We start from the raw sequence: 17,164 nt of genomic DNA, 5'->3' as shown, positions 1-17,164 counted from the left end.
GGAAGGAGGCTGTTGGGGTGGAATACACAATGCTGTAGGTCTGCCAGAATTTTTTTTTAAATACAGGAATAATCCAGTGTCCCTCAGCAGGTGAATAAACATAATGTACTATATTGATATATGTAAAACAGAATATCATTCAGCCATAAAATAAATGAATTTCTGGTACCTGCCATGACATGGGCAAACCTTGAAAACATTGTGCTAAGTGAAAGAAGCCAGACACAGAAGGGCAAATATTATATAGAATTGAAGTCTATATGATAGGCATATTCATCGAGACATAAAGTAGATTAGACGTTATCAGGGGCTAGAAAGATGGTAGAACGGGGAGTTATCAATGAATGGATGAGGAGTTTCTGTTGGGATAATGAAAAATTTTGGAAATAGTGGTGTTGGCTGCACAACATTGTGAATGTAATTAATTTCACAGAACTGTATACTTAAAAATGGTAAAATGGTGAATTTTCGTAAGATAGATGTATCATAATACATGTAAGCCATATATAAACCACAAAAAAATAATTCAGTACACTTATTTCACCTCATTAAATTTATTGAGACAATTACAACAGGCAAGTTTTAAGGTCAGAAATAATAATATAAAACACTAAAAGATTTATCATTGTTTTATACGCATGTGCACATACACAAGTACACAAGTTCACAGCTGTAGAAAGTCTCCCATCCTAGAGATGACTTGAGTTCACCAAAAAGAGGCGGAGCTAACATAAAACAAGCATTTGTTTGGGGTCTCAGAATTGCAGTTCAGGGAGCACAGATCTGGGCAGCAACCCAGTGTCCCTCCAGGGGAACAAAAGCCAAGGATTTTTAAAGACAAAAGGGAATGCTTGTAAATGTTGTTTAGAAAGAAATCTGATTGTTGATGGTGGCAGAAAACTAATCTTGGCTGAACATAATTGGTTGTCAAGGCTATCTCGTACTGTAGCAAGTTACAGGTATTCAGGCTGAGTCCTTGGAATACTTTGGTTTGGCCCAGTTCAGAAGTTCTTGGTTCCACCTGGTGAGGACCTTTCACAGTTAACTTTGCTTTTATACATTGAAAAGGGTGATTCAGTCAACAAATTCATTTGAGAGAAAGAATTAAGTGTAGCCTTTTTAAAACTGTACATGTTTCTTCTCAGAGACTGGAGGCTGGGAATCTGTGAAGCTATGGTGTAACTGTGCAGTAATTTACATAACCCATTATGGAAGAACTTCATTTTCTAATATATCATTATTTGCTCAGAGAGTAATCCGGGTTTCAGTTCTCCATGCCATCTTCACATTTAAAGTTGTATCAGACCTTCTGTCTCTAACCCATTGTATCACCTCATAATTTATGTACATCTCATATCTGGAAGTATGTTTTCACTGCTTTGTTAGAATTGGCTCCACTCCAGTAAAAATCCCCATGAAAGTTCTGGTCTGTCCTGTTTTCTCCCTGGATAGGAACCAGGTCTTCATTTGACATCATTAGCTTCAGTCTGTTTCTCGAATATTCTCACACATGCCTGGCTTTCACCATGACTCTTAATGATTGGGCAAAATGAACAGTGTACTAAATGTGACATCAGTGAATGACTATTTAATTAATGTTTTGTTTTAAAAAGTCCAGTCCTACAGCCTGGCGTATTTCCTTTGGTCATTTTATTGAATCACAACCTCATCATTTGGGTTCATTCCCCAAATCCCAGATTTTTAAAAAACATATTACTATTCTTATTTATAAACTGTAACAGAACCAAAAATTGCTTTCCCATTGGTACTGCCATTCTTCAGATAGCATAAGACAGAACTTAAGGTTATCTTTGCTTGCTCCCAAGCCTTCTTTCTGCTTTTCTAAAAAACCTATTAATCTTATTAAATATAGATTACAAATATGTCTCATATCATTCCATTACCTTACATCTCCACTTTCTTAAAATGAACTATTATCTCTTCTTCAAACTCCTCCAATATCCTCCTGTTGGTTCTTCTGTTTGTCTCCTGCTACTTCAAATCCATTTCATACATAATGCTGCAATGATGACTTTAAAACCTCAATGAAATCATGCTACTTCCTTAAGTAGATTTCCACATCTCTTTGAGTAGCTACTCAAACCCTCACTATGGGCAACAGGTGCTTTGAGATCTGGCCTCCTCTTCTATCTTCAACTTTCCTTCAAAGTAATCACCCTCTTCAAATAGCCATGCTATCAATCTGGTTTATTCCATAATCTATCCCACCAGAAGTCTCCACACATACTATCACCTTCTTAGAATATTCTCACTCCTGTTTTCACCAGTCATTTTCTAACTTTTTTTTTTTTTTGAAATCTCAACTGATGGCTACTTTCTCAGGGAAACTTACTTTGACCTCAAGCCTGAATGTGGTCTCTTTTGAGACCCACAGTTTCAAAGCGCTTTCTTATTAGTCACAAAATTTATTTCCAATTTGGGTTTATTTGAATTTTGACTCTCCAATTGTTTAAAAATTCTAGGAGTGAAAGCATTTTATATGTCTATTTTGTTGCTATTACATCAGTTTTGCTTAGCAAAGTTCCTGTCCCATACTCATGCCTTTAAAAAATCAGCCAAATAAATAATTCAATATTACCGTTACTCCCATGAAAACAGACAAATGAGGACTGATTTAAATTCTGTACCCTCCTCCAAACACAAATCTTTCATATAAGGTCTGTGAAAATAAATTATGTAAAAGTATAAGAACAGATATAAGTAAACCTGGAAACAGGAAGACTTCTGGAAGTATGGCCCTTATATTTCAAGAGATAAAGTAAGTTATAGAATTATTTACACATAAGCTTTTAAATTATGTACCTGAAAGACAAACAAAACTGGAAAAATATTTATAATATAAATAAAACATTGGGGGATAATACACAATGAACTCCTACAAATCAATGAGAAAAAGTGAAAATTAGCCAAAAAAAAATTTGGATCTGACAAGTCTAAAATGAGACTCGCAAATGGCTGCAGCAAACCAAAAATTTTTGTGTTTTATAACAATAAAAAAACTAATTGAAAACACAAAATCTATAATACCAGACTATATTAAGATTATCAGACTGATCAAAAGTGTTTTCATTTATCCAGTATTTAGAGAAAACACTAGATAAAAAGAAAACAGATCATTTCATGAAATTAATTAATGGTGAATTCATGAACTCAGGGAGAGTCTAGGGCAAAGCTTCATAAATGACACATTATCACTGGAAAAGCAAATCATGCTCTGCAATATAGTAATTATGAGGTATAGTAGAGTTCTATGGTCCTCAATCCATATGTCCAGTTTATTTTTGTGTCAGGCCACAAAATGGAGCTCCAAATGAAGACCTTCCTTGTATAGGCTATGGTTGATCCAGGCTGGACATTTAATTTGACCTTGCCTGAAATACAACTTGTACTTGTTATTGGTATAGAATTGGAGTTACCCTATATTCTCTGCTTATTAGAGTATTTGTCTAAATTTTTACTTACAAATTATACTACCTTATATTCTTTCGCCATATCTATACCTGTAGAGATATAGATATATAGATTAGATATATAGATATAGATGTAGATATACAGATATATAAATATATAGATATATATAGATATATATATGTATACGTATATATGTATACGTATATACTTTTATTACTCTCTCTATATATATATTCATTGCATTCCTGCTCAACTAAGTTTGTAGCTTTATGTAATAATTAAAATTTCATCTAACACTGATAAAAGAAGATTAGGTATAAAATTCAGGTCCCTTCTAATTATGAAAAGGTCCAGGAGTCCTGGAGTTCCCAAGATTCCGAAATAAAACCTCAAGTTCTCCTATGCATAGAAAATAAGCAAATGATGTTTCTCTGAATTTGCTTGGTCTTGATGCTATATATAATGGGGTTCATGAATGGAGGAAAGAGAAAGTAGACATAGCTCATGGTAATGTGGATCACACGTGGTGCATGTTTCCCAAACCTGTGGATGAAGGTCAGGCCAATCACAGTAATATAAAAGACCAGAACACAGCTAATATGGGAGACACAGGTGTTAAGGGCCTTAGCTCGCTCTTCTCCAGAGGCGATGCCCATAACTGTCTTCAAGATTATAAGAGAAGAGAATAATCAGAGCATCTAAGAAGAAAGTCAAAGCAACCAGAATAACTGGATATACACGATTAAATGTAATATCAGCACAAGCGAGTTTCATGACATCTTGGTGGAGGCAAAAGGCATGGGAAAGAACATGGGAACGGCAATATGGGAACCAATAGAGTGGCACGATTGGGGGCACAAGGGATAAAAAGCCCCTCATTAGTACCCCCAGGCCTACCTTCATCACCCGGGAATTGGTAAGAATGGAGTTATACCTCAGAGGGGTGCGGATGGTGATGAATCGGTCATAGGACATGGCAAGCAAGACACCAGATTCCACAATGGAAAGGGAGTGAATGAAGTAGGCCTGTAGGAAGCAGGCTCCATGGCTCATCTGCCGGTGATTCATCCACAAGACACCCATCACAGTTGGCATCGTGGTCAATGTCACCATCAGATCTGTGCCTGCCAGCATGGCAAGGAAATAATACATGGGTTCATGGAGGCTGTGGTCATCCTTGATGAGGCAGAGGAGAGTACCATTGCCAAGAAGCACAGAGATGTAGACAGCAAAGAAGGGGATGGAGATCCAGTGATGAGCAGCTTCCAGACCTGGGAAGCCAGTCAGCAAAAAGGGGGCAGCACTAATATTGGGCCACATAGTATGTCCACAGTTAGCAAATTTATGGAAGCTATGAACCCAGAATTCCAGATTTTTTAGTTTTCACTACCTCCTCATGGGAATATATTACAGCAGCCTCAATCACAATCTTTACACTTAGGATAATTAATTTGTATATATATGTTTTTACAATGATTTTCTCTTAGCAGAGCACTAGAGATTTCTAGGCTATACTAAAGGAGAAGAATCTACTTTTTTCTTAACTTATATATAATAGTAGGTTAATGCTTAACATTTTCTCAATTAAAAAATGTTTAACACATTAGGCCACACCATATGCATATGCTAGAAAATGTTTGACGCAATAAAGGTTAAAAAAAAGGAAGAAGAAGCAGAAGGTAAACGTATACACATGGATAATCACATTGCTTAGTTACACTGCCTCTTGGTTTTATTGTAAATACATTGATATACTTGATATATTTAAACTTGATTTAATTTTATATTTGCAATTATGATGGAGTCTTTTTTTTGTTATTAGAAAACTTTGTTCTGTTTTGAAATTGAAATTCAGCATTCTATGGAATTCTTACAAAAGTCAGAAGCCCCTTGTTGGAAAAAAATGGCCAAGAGCAGACAATGTCACACTTTGTCTAAACACATTCAGTTTCCTGCAGCCCATCCATGGGTCCCCCATTAAAAACTTCAAACCTGCTGTGATACATTTGTCCAAAGGGAGTCTCTGCTATTTTGTTGCTCACCCCAGGTGGGATATGTCCTTGATGCAGGCCCCTGCAAATTCTTTGTATCTTCTCTGGACCGCATCTAACATCAGAAGGGCAAGAATTCATTCCATATTTCTGTTCCTGGCACTCTCACACTACACACTCTAATTGCTGGAATGGCTACTTCTTTCTGTCTTATTTGAGGGCTTATTCCAGACCTACCTTCTCAGAAAACCTTTGAAGAGGCCAGGTTAAAGACTTTCTGTTTGTAGAAATCACCTCCCCAGAGTTTCACCTTTTCAGCCCCTTGGGAGATTCTTTGATTTTTTCCTTGTTCCTTTCTTCTTCTCTCTCTTTTTTTTTTTTTTTTTTTTTTTTTGATAGTAGCTGGGCCATTCTACTTGTCCCCAGCCAGGCTTTTCATGCATTTCCCCAAGGGTGTGTTAGGAAAACTGGAAACTTAAATACTGCCCTTGTGGGGATACCAGGGCTTGGTTATATGACCCCAACATCCCAAACACCAGCATTTATGCATGTCCTCCTATTGTCTATCTCAAAAGTCAAAGGAGTCATAAGTGCCTTTGTTACTCCTAGAATTTGTGAATTCCAATTGCATTTTTCTCTTTTTTTTTTTTTTTTTTTTTTTTTGTCTCTTTGGAGAAATCAGTTCTAATTCACAAGAACCTCAACAGATTTGGGAACAGCAAGGTGAATGAAAGATGTTTTATATTTTATTTTAAAATTACTGCACTTACCATTGCTCATTTTGTGATGGGGCTAAGGTGACGAACATGTTCTTTTCATTAACAGAACTTAAAAATCTAGCGAGGACAAGAAAGAAAATATGTGCCACAAATTTACAAAACACTATCATTACCGTATCAATGTAACTGTGCTAGGGAGAGCACATAGAAGGTTATCTTAAGGATCTGGGGAAAGTTCTTAGAAGTGGTATTTAAGCTGAGAATTGAATAATAGAAGAGTAAGGAATATAGTATTTTTATAAGATAGAACACTAATTCCATGCAGAGAAAGAAACAAAAACCAAACCAACCAAAGAAAAACATGAGCACTAGTCATGGGCTAAGAAAAAATATGATGAATTTAAGCAAAAAAAAATTATATTAAATTTATACTAAGAAGTATAGCATCTCTGGAACAATTCATGAAAGAAAGCTTAACACAAAATGAATCTGTGGTAGCAGGTTCTGATCACATAGGGTCTTACAATTCATGTAAGGAGTTTCAACTTTACCCAAATGACATGAGTATGAAATAAGTGATAGGGCCACACTTATAATCAGGTAATCTGGTTAAAGGTATGAGGAGCACATTAGAAAAGAGGTAGAACAAGTAAGGAGAATCAAGCTACAGTAATCCATGTGATAAATGTGTTGGTGTGGATGTTATGGGGTGTTATCAGTAGAGTTGGATAAAAGTGGATGAGAGGGAGATTCTGTGACTTAGAAGGAATAGAGGGGCACCTGGATGACTCAGTTGACGGTCCAACTTTGGCTCTGGTCATGATCTTGCGGTTCATGGGTTTGAGCCCCACATCAGGCTTGGTGCTGACAGTTCAGAGCCTGGAGCCTGCTTCACAATCTGTGCCTCCCTCTCCCTCTCCCTCTGCCCCTCCCCTGCTCATGCTCTATCTCTCTCTCAAAAATAAATAAACATTAAAAAAAAAGACTAGAACTTAGTGATCAGTTGTATGTGTTATACTGTGTGTGGTAGATTAAGGAGAAAGAATAGTGAATAATGACCTCTGCATTTCTGATTTTAGCTGCTAAAGGGTGATTTCATTTACTAACAGGGATCACAGAAATAGAATGATTCTGTTCATTAATCAACAGTTGTTTTTTGATTGATTCTTTTGTGCTAAACAATGTTTTACACACTAGATTTGGAAAAGGGATAAAAGGAATCCATCCAGTTTAGGGCATTCTGTGTCTGTAAGCAGTGAGGCAGAGATGTCTCCTAGGCAGTTATATATGTCTCTACTCAGGACCTTAGCTTCCTCACTGTAGAATGAGGATGATAAGCCTGTGAAAAGAATTGTTGTGAAAATTTAATAAATACACCTAAGAATATTAAATGAGTTATTTTACATTGATGTTTAGCACAAATCATGGCAAATATTAAGACCTTGATAAAAGGTAGTTTTATTTTTTTTTCCCTTTCCAGAAGGGTGAAGCGCCTGGCATGGATTGAAAATGAGGCAAAAGAATATACAATATTGACAAGAGAGTCTCTGAAGAGCCAGACCATAGACTCAAGCTAAGGTACGAAGTAAATGAAAATAGAAGGTATGGGAAAAGAAAAGATAATGTTCTGGAGGTCTCAATTTTTTCAGGGGAATGCTATATTGGGAATAATCAAAGGAGAAAGCTGGAAGGAGTGTCATCATTTTCAAAGTTATTTCACATTTTTTGTAATAATCTCATTAGCTACATACTGCATCACATAACAGAATCATATTTGATAATCTCCCACTTTCTGATTATTCTTCTTTCTAAATTTTGAGTAATAATTGTCCAAATAATTGTTATTCATTTTTGTTAATGTCAATAATGTTAATAGTAATAAAACTGTCTTATATTTATTATATATGATAAAATTAAAATACATATACATGTGCATGCCAATAGCATGATATACTTTCTGAAGTCCTTGGAGAAAAACTCTTAGGAGGTGTATTTTGTTATTCCTAATGGCTAAATGACGTAGCCATGGCTCAGAGATTCAGTGATCGGCTCAAGGTCACAAACATTGTCAAAGAAGGAGACACGAGTAAAGCTGCTGTTTTATCAAAGGCCACGCTATCTACCATAGCGTACCATTTTTTTAATAAGTTTTCTCTATTCTTTTTGTTTGTTTATTTTTGAAAGAGAGACAGAGACAGAGAGACAGAGGTTGAGCAGGGGAGGGGAAGAGAGAGAGGGAGACACAGAATCCGAAGCAGGCTCCAGGCTCCGAGCTGTCAGCACAGAGCCGGACAGGGGGCTCAAACTCTTGAACTGTGAGATCATGATCCGAGCTGAAGTTGAATGCTTAACTGACTGAGCCACCCAGATGCCCTGTTTTCTTTATTCTTAAAGATAAATTGGCATAAGTAAAATGACGATATCAAAAAGAATGATAATGGTTAAACTTTTAGCCTTTTTTTAAAAAGTTTTTTTAACGTTTATTTATTTTTGAAAGAGAGGGAGAGAGAGAGAGAGAGAGAGAGAGAGAGAAAGTGAACAGGGGGAGGGGCAGAGACAGGGGCATCTGAAGAGACAGAGAATCTGAAGCAGGTTCTGCACTGACAGCAGACAGCCTGATGCAAGGCTTGAACTCAGGAACCATGAGACTATGACCGGAGCCAAAGTCAGATGCTCAAACTGGTTTATATATACACAGTGGAATATTATTCAGCCATTAAAAAAGAACAAAATCTTTCCATTTGCAACAACACGGATGGATCTAGAGAGTATAAGGCTAAGTGCAATAAGCCAGTAGGATAAAGACAAATACCCTATCATCTCATTCATATATGGAATTTAAGAAACTAAACAAATAAGCAAAGGGGAAAAAAAAAAAGAGAAATGAAGAACGGGCTCTTAACTATAGGCAATAAAGTGATGGTTACCAGAGGGGAGGTGGGTGGGAAGATGAGGGTAATAGGGGATGGGGATTAAAGAGTACATTTATCATGATGAAAAAAATAATAGGGCACCTGCGTGGTCCATTCAGTTGAGCTTCCAAAGCTTGATTTCGGCTCAGGTCATAGTCTCACGGTCTCATGGTTTGTGGGATCGAGCCCCACATCAAGCCCTATGTTGACTGCTTGGGATTCAACCTCTCTCTCTCTCTCTCTCTCTTTCTCTCTGCTCCTCCCTTGCTCGTGCTCTGCCTCTCTCAAAATAAACTTAAAAAAAGGAAAAAAATAATGAAATGATAAACAATTTAAAAATAAAGTTAGAAAAAAATGATTTTTTGCACTTGTTCTTAAAATCTAACTTGAGGAGCTAATCTCCAGGTGCATTTAAGTGTCAACATGTTCAGTTCCAGTGGTCCCCTAAAAAAATCTGTGGCCAGAAACATGAGAAACTATGCCCCAGCCCTATGGTAACTTATTTAAGCCCTTGTAAAAACAAAACCAAACAAACACACTTTTCATTTTCTAATGTATCCTTGCTGTTTGCTCCCAGAGGTATCAATTCTTGATTTTCATGTTTGTATCTCCATCTCTAACCCACTGTTTCCTATCGTAACTTACGTATTATCTCATCTTGATTATTTTGTCTGGGCTATTGATTTGGAAATGGCTCGTATTTTTCTTCTTGGGCACACTCCAGTGAACATCACTGGGTAGAAATGCCAGTCTATCATTTTTTTTCTCCCTGGGTGAGAATGCAAAGACCCATGTGTTCTATGAGTTTCTTCTATTTGTGTCAACTGCTTCGGTTTGTTTTTATTGTCCTGTATCTTCTTACCTTTCAGCAAATGCTCATACAGGCCTACCTTTTAGTGTGATAATTTGCAATTAAGCAAAAAGATACACATATTAAAAATTGTTTTGGGGCACCTGGGTGGCTCAGTCGGTTGAGCGTCCGACTTCGGCTCAGGTCATGATCTCACAGTTTATGGGTTTGAGCCCCTTGTGGGGCTCTGTGCTGACAGCTCAGAGCCTGGAGCCTGTTTCAGGTTCTGTGTCTCCCTCTCTCTCTGTGTGTGTCTCCTACTGTCCTCTCTTAAAAGCTCAGTGCTACAACATATAATATTTCCTTTGGTTGTTTTAATAGGTCAAACTTCATTATTTGGATTTCTACTCATCCTCAATTTCCCACAATATTTTTCAAAGATGGATTTTATGCAGAATCAGCAATCATTTTGGGAGTTAATGACACTCACAGATTTTATATTTGTTTCTTCCCAAACTTTTCTTTCATATGTTTTTCTAAAATTCTACTAATTTTAGATCCTAAATATATCTTATATTTATCCACTAAATTTATCTTCACTTTAATAATTTTAACTGCTGGTATCTCTCCCTCTCTGAAATTGTCACAGTATCTTTTTTATTTTCTTGTGCGCCTCTTGCCTTACTGAAATCTACATCATACCTGAGTATATAAGTTGCAAACATCACTGAAATCATGTCACACTCTCACTTAGATATATTCAGTAGCTTCTTGTAACTCTCTGAGTAGACACCCAAATCCTAGCCATTGCCAACAGGATGCTACTGATTTGACCTTTTCTCTCTCTGCCCTCTCACTAGAGCTATTGCTCTCTTCGAGTCAGCCACATTCCCAGAAGGTTCCATGATCCATTCCAATGACAGCCTCCTCACATACTATTTCCTATTTTCACAAGCTAATTTCTAACCCACCCTCAAGTCTCAGTTGAAGACACACTCCTCAGGGAACCTTTCCTTTAGCTCAGTCTGGATGTGATCCTTTTTGGGACACACACTCTCAAAATAATTCTTCCTTTACATGTTCTCACTAGTCACAGAGATAATCTTAAATTTAGGTTTCTTTGACTTTTGACCCCCCCCCCCAGTGGGTTGGATCTAGATCAGGCAATGTTTTGTATTGATTTCCTTGCAGTTAAACCATTTTTGTTTAGCATCATTCCTGTCTCATGCCTTAAAATATCAGCCAAACAAATGACTGAATATTACTGTTACCACCTTGAAAACAGAATCAATGAGGACTGATTTAAACTTCTTAATTTTCTCCAAATATTAACCTATTATAAAACATAATATACAAAAAAAAACCTATGCAAAAAATGAGAAAACATATTTAAAAACCTGGAATCAAGGAGGTCTTTATCATATGGCCCCGAAATCTCAATAAAGTGAATAAAAATGAAGTTATTTGTGTATATAAAATTTTAAATTCTATACATAAAAAGACAAATAGAAACTGGGATATATTTGCAATATAAATGGCTCACTAGGTTCATTTATAATTAGTTCCCACAAATAAATTACAAAATTATGAACTCCCTAATAGGAAAATGACAAAAGAAATGATCAGAGAAGTCCAAAGTAAGCCATGCAAATGGCTACCACAAATTGTTGATGCTTTTTAACATGAAAATTAATTGCATGTACAAAAACCACAATATCAGAACTGTACTTAAGTTTCCAGACAGATTAAAACTTTTTCTATCCTCTACTTAGAACTTAAAGAGAAGAACACAGAATGACAAGGAAACAAATCAACTCCTAAACTTAACAAGTGGCAAATCTATAAATTCAAGGGCTGATAAGCTTCATAAATGGCATTGAATCTTTAAAGAAATGGAGGCTTTTAAGACTTAGTGGAATTCCACAGCCCTCTGTTCAGAGAAACGTCAGATCCCTACCATCTGCTCTGGGCAATCACCCACCTCAGAGTTTAACTTCCAAATCTATGTTTGGATAGAAGACAGAGAAAACCATATTAAATTTGCTTGGTCTTGATGCTATAGATGACAGGATTCGTTAAAGGAGGGAAGAGGAAGTAGAAATAGCTCATTATTACGTGGACCACTAGTGGCACATTCTTCCCAAACCTGTGGATGAATGACGGACCAACCACAGTGACATAGAAGATGAGAACACAGCCAATGTGGGAGATACAAGTATTGAGGGCCTTGGTTCTCTCTTAACCAGAGGCTATGCCCATTACAGTCTTAAGAATTAGGATATAGGAAAAAAGGGTGATCAGAGAATCTAGGAAGATTGTTAAAAGAACCAAAATTACAGAGTAAAGTCTATTGGAAGTTATGTCAGCACAGGCCAGTTTCATGACTTCTTGATGAAGACAGAAAGCATGGGAGAGAACATGAGAGTGGCAATATGGAAATGAGAAAAAGCTGCAGGATTACAGGGATGATGGATATGAAACCCCTCATAAAAGCTCCCATCCCTAAAGTTACAACACGAGTATTGGTGAGAATGGAAGTGTATTTCAAGGGATTGTGGAGGGCAATAAAATGGTCATAGGCCATGGCAAGTAAGATACCTGATTCCATGATGGAAAGGGAGTGAATGAAGTAGGCATGCAGAAAGCAGGCTCCGTGGCTCATCTTCTGGTGATTCATCCACAAGACACCCATCACAGTTGGCATCGTGATCAATGTCACCATCAGATCTGTGCCTGCCAGCATGGCAAGGAAATAATACATGGGTTCCTAGAGGCTGTGGTCATCCTTGATGAGGCAGAGGAGGGTGTCATTGCCAAGAAGCACAGAGATGTAGACAGCAAAGAAGGGGATGGAGATCCAGTGATGAGCAGCTTCCAGACCTGGGGAGCCAGTCAGCAAAAGGGGCCAGCACTAATATTGGGCCACATAGTATGTCCACAGATGGAGAGCAACTTTCTAGAAACCTTTAAACCAGGAACCTGGACATTTTAGTGGTATTTTATTACAGAAGCCTCAGTCACAATTTTCATACTTGGAGGTAATTAATCGGTGTGATAAATGTAACTCCACAGGTATTTTCCTTTTCCTCCACATGAATAGTGGAGGTTTGCAGGTTATAGTTAGATAAGGAATGTTAGTCTGTCTCTAATTAGAAAAAAAAATTAGGTTAATAGTTAAAATTTTATCAAATTAAAAGAAACATTTTCATTCATTTTTCTTACAATATCAGGTCCTACTATTGTGTGTATGCTTAATATTTTCCTCCAGTAACAGTGTATAACAACAACAAAAAGGTAAATAAGTACAAGTGGCCAAAAATCTTACTTAGTGGCTTTCTTGCTATGTTTGCTAAGTTTCTGGACACATTTAACTTTGATTTTGCATTATCTTTCAAAGTCATGATAAATACATACTTTTTTTTTTCCAGAAAAGCTTGGCTTTGTTTGTTTTTGAAATTGAACATTCACACATTTCCTTCACACACAGTCACCACCATCACTTCTGATTGCTTTCTTGCTTGAACAGATATCCCTTTTTGGAGGTTGACTACCAGAAGCTTGGTCCACAGACCAGCCACAACTAACAAGCACAGGGACTTGTTAGACATGTGGCCTTAGACTGACTGTACCTCCAACCCACTGAACCAAAATTTGCATTTGATCACCATCCCTAAGTGATTCAGGTGCACTGTAATATCTGAGAATCACTGCTCTCAACATTTCATATTTATTCCATCTTTGGAGACATGTGCTTTTGGATTCTTCTACCTGGCTGGTTTCTTTGTTCCTTCCAAAAATCCTCATACACTTTTTTCATAGCTCCTTACTTCACTGGTTCTCTTGTTTTTCCAAAATATTTTGACATAATTGAATGTTCATATTCTTTCTCTATGTCTCCTCTTACTTCTTAGCTCCTGTTTCATTGACACTTAATATCTGATGAGCTGTTGCTCATGGGACTGGTCACATTACAATGTTCCTACAGCCTAAAGGTGTCAGTCATTTCTACTACATCCACTTTCTTGGTGGACACAGCCCCAGATAAAGCACCTATTACATTTTATCCTGCAGTCTTCCTTTACCAAAAATTCAGAAGTGGAATACTTCCTCATAAAATGTCCTTAGTATCAAAAATAAATCAGAATCAGGACAATTCACAAAGAACATAACTCTTGTATAAAAAAATGCTCTGAAGTTACATTTGTGTCGGCTTGGTACTCATTGAGATAGAAATCACCAACCCTAGGTGTTCCCTAAAATTAAAGCACATAAAGTCATACAGAGGTTTATATTACTATTATTGTACCAATGTTCTACTCCTGCAAGTTTGCTGAGGTTTGAAAACAGGGATGAGAAACCAATATATAAGAGGCAGAGAAAAGTAGTTGCAAAAGAGGTAGTAAATTAGAGATACCTGTTCTACAGGGAAAAAAAAACAACAAAAACAAAAACAAAAACCCATAAAGTCCTGAATTTATTTAAGGAAAGGAATTCAGAATGATTAAACTGTATTTCCAGACTGCAAGCTTCTCCTTGAAAATTAATTAGGTCTTCTCAAAGATGGATAATGAAATGTCCAAGACCAACAAGGACATAAGTTCTTACTATTTTTATGATCAGAAAAATTTTTGAGAAACAAGGAGACTGTATTTCTCTCAATAGCTAGGCTTGGATCAGAAAAATAACAAGATATAAAGAAATCTGTGATAGCTCTAAGAACTTAAAAAGCAGGACTTGTTCCTGAGCCTTTGGAATAAAGAGAAAATCTGCCCAGGATGAAAAGAGGACTCTGATACTTATCCAGGAGCAGGTTGGGGGGAGGGTTCTAGGAGCACAAGATATAGTCATCAAACTGAAGCCACTATAGACAGTTTCCTCAGGGCTGGCACCATACTGCATGCACCTTCCCAAGCCTACATTATGTAGCAAAATTTCCAAAATCATGGCTTGGCTGCATATGGGTTTATTTATTGACAAATGTTGAGAAAATTACATCAGATGCAGAAGAACTGGATAGAGATAGGAAAGCTATGGTCTTGAAATTGAGCAGCAGTTCCCAACTCAGAACATGTATTTTCTTTAGTGACTTCCTAAGGTTCTGGAGGACCTGTCTTATCAATATCTGATGAATTGTCACTCAAAGGGTACCATACATATGAAGGTATAGACAGCCAGTAGAAGCACCATTCCTTAGCATCATCTGGGACGAGTGGAAAGATGAGTATTTTGAATGTGCACAGAATTAGTAATCACACACCACATGATCATTGACTGTACCTATGTTGAATGCTGAGAAAATCATTAAATAAGTGCAGTCTCTGTCCTGAAGAATCTAACAATACACACCAGCAGAGTGTATAACTGGATTTGATCTCTGTGCAGTGTTATGCAAAGTATTGCCAATTAATGTTTCAACAGGGTCCATAATGATGAAAAGATATAGATAATCTACCAACCTGATTTTCAGGTTATGATGTTTTTCTAGGTAAATAGGATTCCTAGACTTGTAACAACACACACACACACACACACACACACACCCATAGAAACAGCCCAAAGTGCTCAGTCTGAGAGCATAACTTGATTCTAAGTGGATATAGGGGAGGGAAAGAAGCAGAGAGGGCTCAGGTGCAGGAGAAAACAATGGAGAGGAAAGATATGTGGACCTCAAAAGGAAATAATGAAGGGAGAATACATCACAAAGTCCAAAGGCACAGGTAAACAGAGAGGACAGTGTTATTCCTCCTCCCCTTGGTCCGCTCTTCCCATCTACGACCTTCCTCCTGAATGGGATGAGGAATAGGCCCCAATAGGCACAAGGCCAGTTTCTCAGGTTTTTTATTCTCCCTGGTGAGTCTTACCTGCCATTTCTAAGACAGCAGTTCCCACAGTGTGAACACACACACACACACACACACACACACACACACACATGCATGTGCTATTAGGATCTAATCAAAAACTATAAAATTGTACCCAGAAAAATGGGTAAGAGCACAATACAATGTCACATTTAATTTAGGGCATTCATGGCTATGGTGATGTGAACCCGAGGGTTCCAGACTAGAAAAGCCAAATCTACCATAGTTCTTTTAATACACTTATTGAAAAAAAAAAGGAAGGAATCTACGAAGTAGATGTTTCCTACCTCAGCTAGGATTTTCCCTCTATGAAAGCCTCTGGAAAACATTCTTAAGTGTTTTTCTAGACTGCATATAACATCAGAAAGGAGAGGAGTCATTCCATATTTCTGTTCCTGGCACTCACCCACTCGTCTTATTGCTGTAATGGGGACCTGCTCCTGCCCTATTTGAAGACCAGGTTTAGATGATTCCTCACATCGCTTCCTCAGGAGGCCCCATCAGAATGCTTATAAATATAGAAATCACTTCCCCAGAGTTAGCTTTACAGCCACTAGGAGACCCCTTGATCTCTCTTCCCTCTCTCCTCTCTGAGAGTGGCACAGCTACTTTGATCTTATTTGCTTAACCTGTGCCACTTAATCAACGTCCCCAGGTCATTCATGCTCCCAAAGGATGTGGGAGGAAGATGGGAAACTCAGATACGAGAAAGGTGGAATATCAGGACTTGGCTACATAGCCCCCTCCCCCCCAGATCCTCAGCTTCAGGGTTTAAGAAATCCATGCATGTACTTCTTACTGTCCACCTCAACTGCCATAAGTACCCCAGTTTCTCTCAGGGGTCATAGGTACCATTGTTGATCGTAGAGCTTATGAATTCCAGTTGCATTTTTGTCTTTTCTATGTCTTTGGGGAAATAAGTTCTGATTCAGAAGAACATGAGTGAATTTCTTAATATCCATGTTTATGGGGCCAGCCAACTTTGTCTTAAAAAATTACCTTATTTTTAGACCAGTAGCCTTTTTATGTCAGCTTAACAATGAACAGAGTGTAACATTATAGTGGGTGCCAGAAAGAAAATATTTACTGCAAATTTTCATCACTACTGCATAGATGATAGCATGCTAAAGGGAGCACATAGAGAATATCTCTTGGATCAGGGAAAACTTCCCAGAGGAAATGTGATTTCAGCTGAGAACCAAACAATGAGGATGGTAAGGAACATAGTAGTTGCAAGGATAAAACATAGTAGTTGCAAGGATAGAGTTTAGTGCCAAAGAGAGAGAAAAAAAGTGCACAAGCCTAAGGTAGTAAAGAAATATGATGAATTCATGGGCACCTGGGTGACTCAGTCACTTCAGCATCTGACTCCTGATTTTGGCTCAGGTCATAATCATGCGGTTCATGGGATTGAGCCCCACATGGGGCTCTGCACCTACATTGCATCAGGTTCTAATCA

The 17,164-nt window shown here is 37.5% G+C and overlaps 1 protein-coding gene and 1 pseudogene across 1 annotated transcript; both read right to left on the bottom strand.

Annotated features, from left to right (window-relative positions):
- Positions 1-3,759: 3,759 nt before the first annotated feature.
- Positions 3,760-4,804, bottom strand: LOC125914058 (olfactory receptor 51B2-like). Its single transcript, XM_049619201.1, is given in 2 exon segments — positions 3,760-4,104; positions 4,106-4,804. Coding segments are annotated over 2 exon segments (930 nt in total). The 5' UTR covers positions 4,753-4,804; the 3' UTR covers positions 3,760-3,821.
- A 7,062-nt stretch (positions 4,805-11,866) lies between these two features.
- LOC125913963 (olfactory receptor 51B2-like) lies at positions 11,867-12,783 on the bottom strand (annotated as a pseudogene).
- Between the last annotated feature and the right edge of the window lie 4,381 nt (positions 12,784-17,164).

The sequence above is a fragment of the Panthera uncia genome, chromosome D1, assembly GCF_023721935.1.
Source record: "Panthera uncia isolate 11264 chromosome D1, Puncia_PCG_1.0, whole genome shotgun sequence".
In the NCBI taxonomy this organism is placed as follows: domain Eukaryota; kingdom Metazoa; phylum Chordata; class Mammalia; order Carnivora; family Felidae; genus Panthera; species Panthera uncia.
This window is presented reverse-complemented; position numbering and strand designations above follow the sequence as displayed.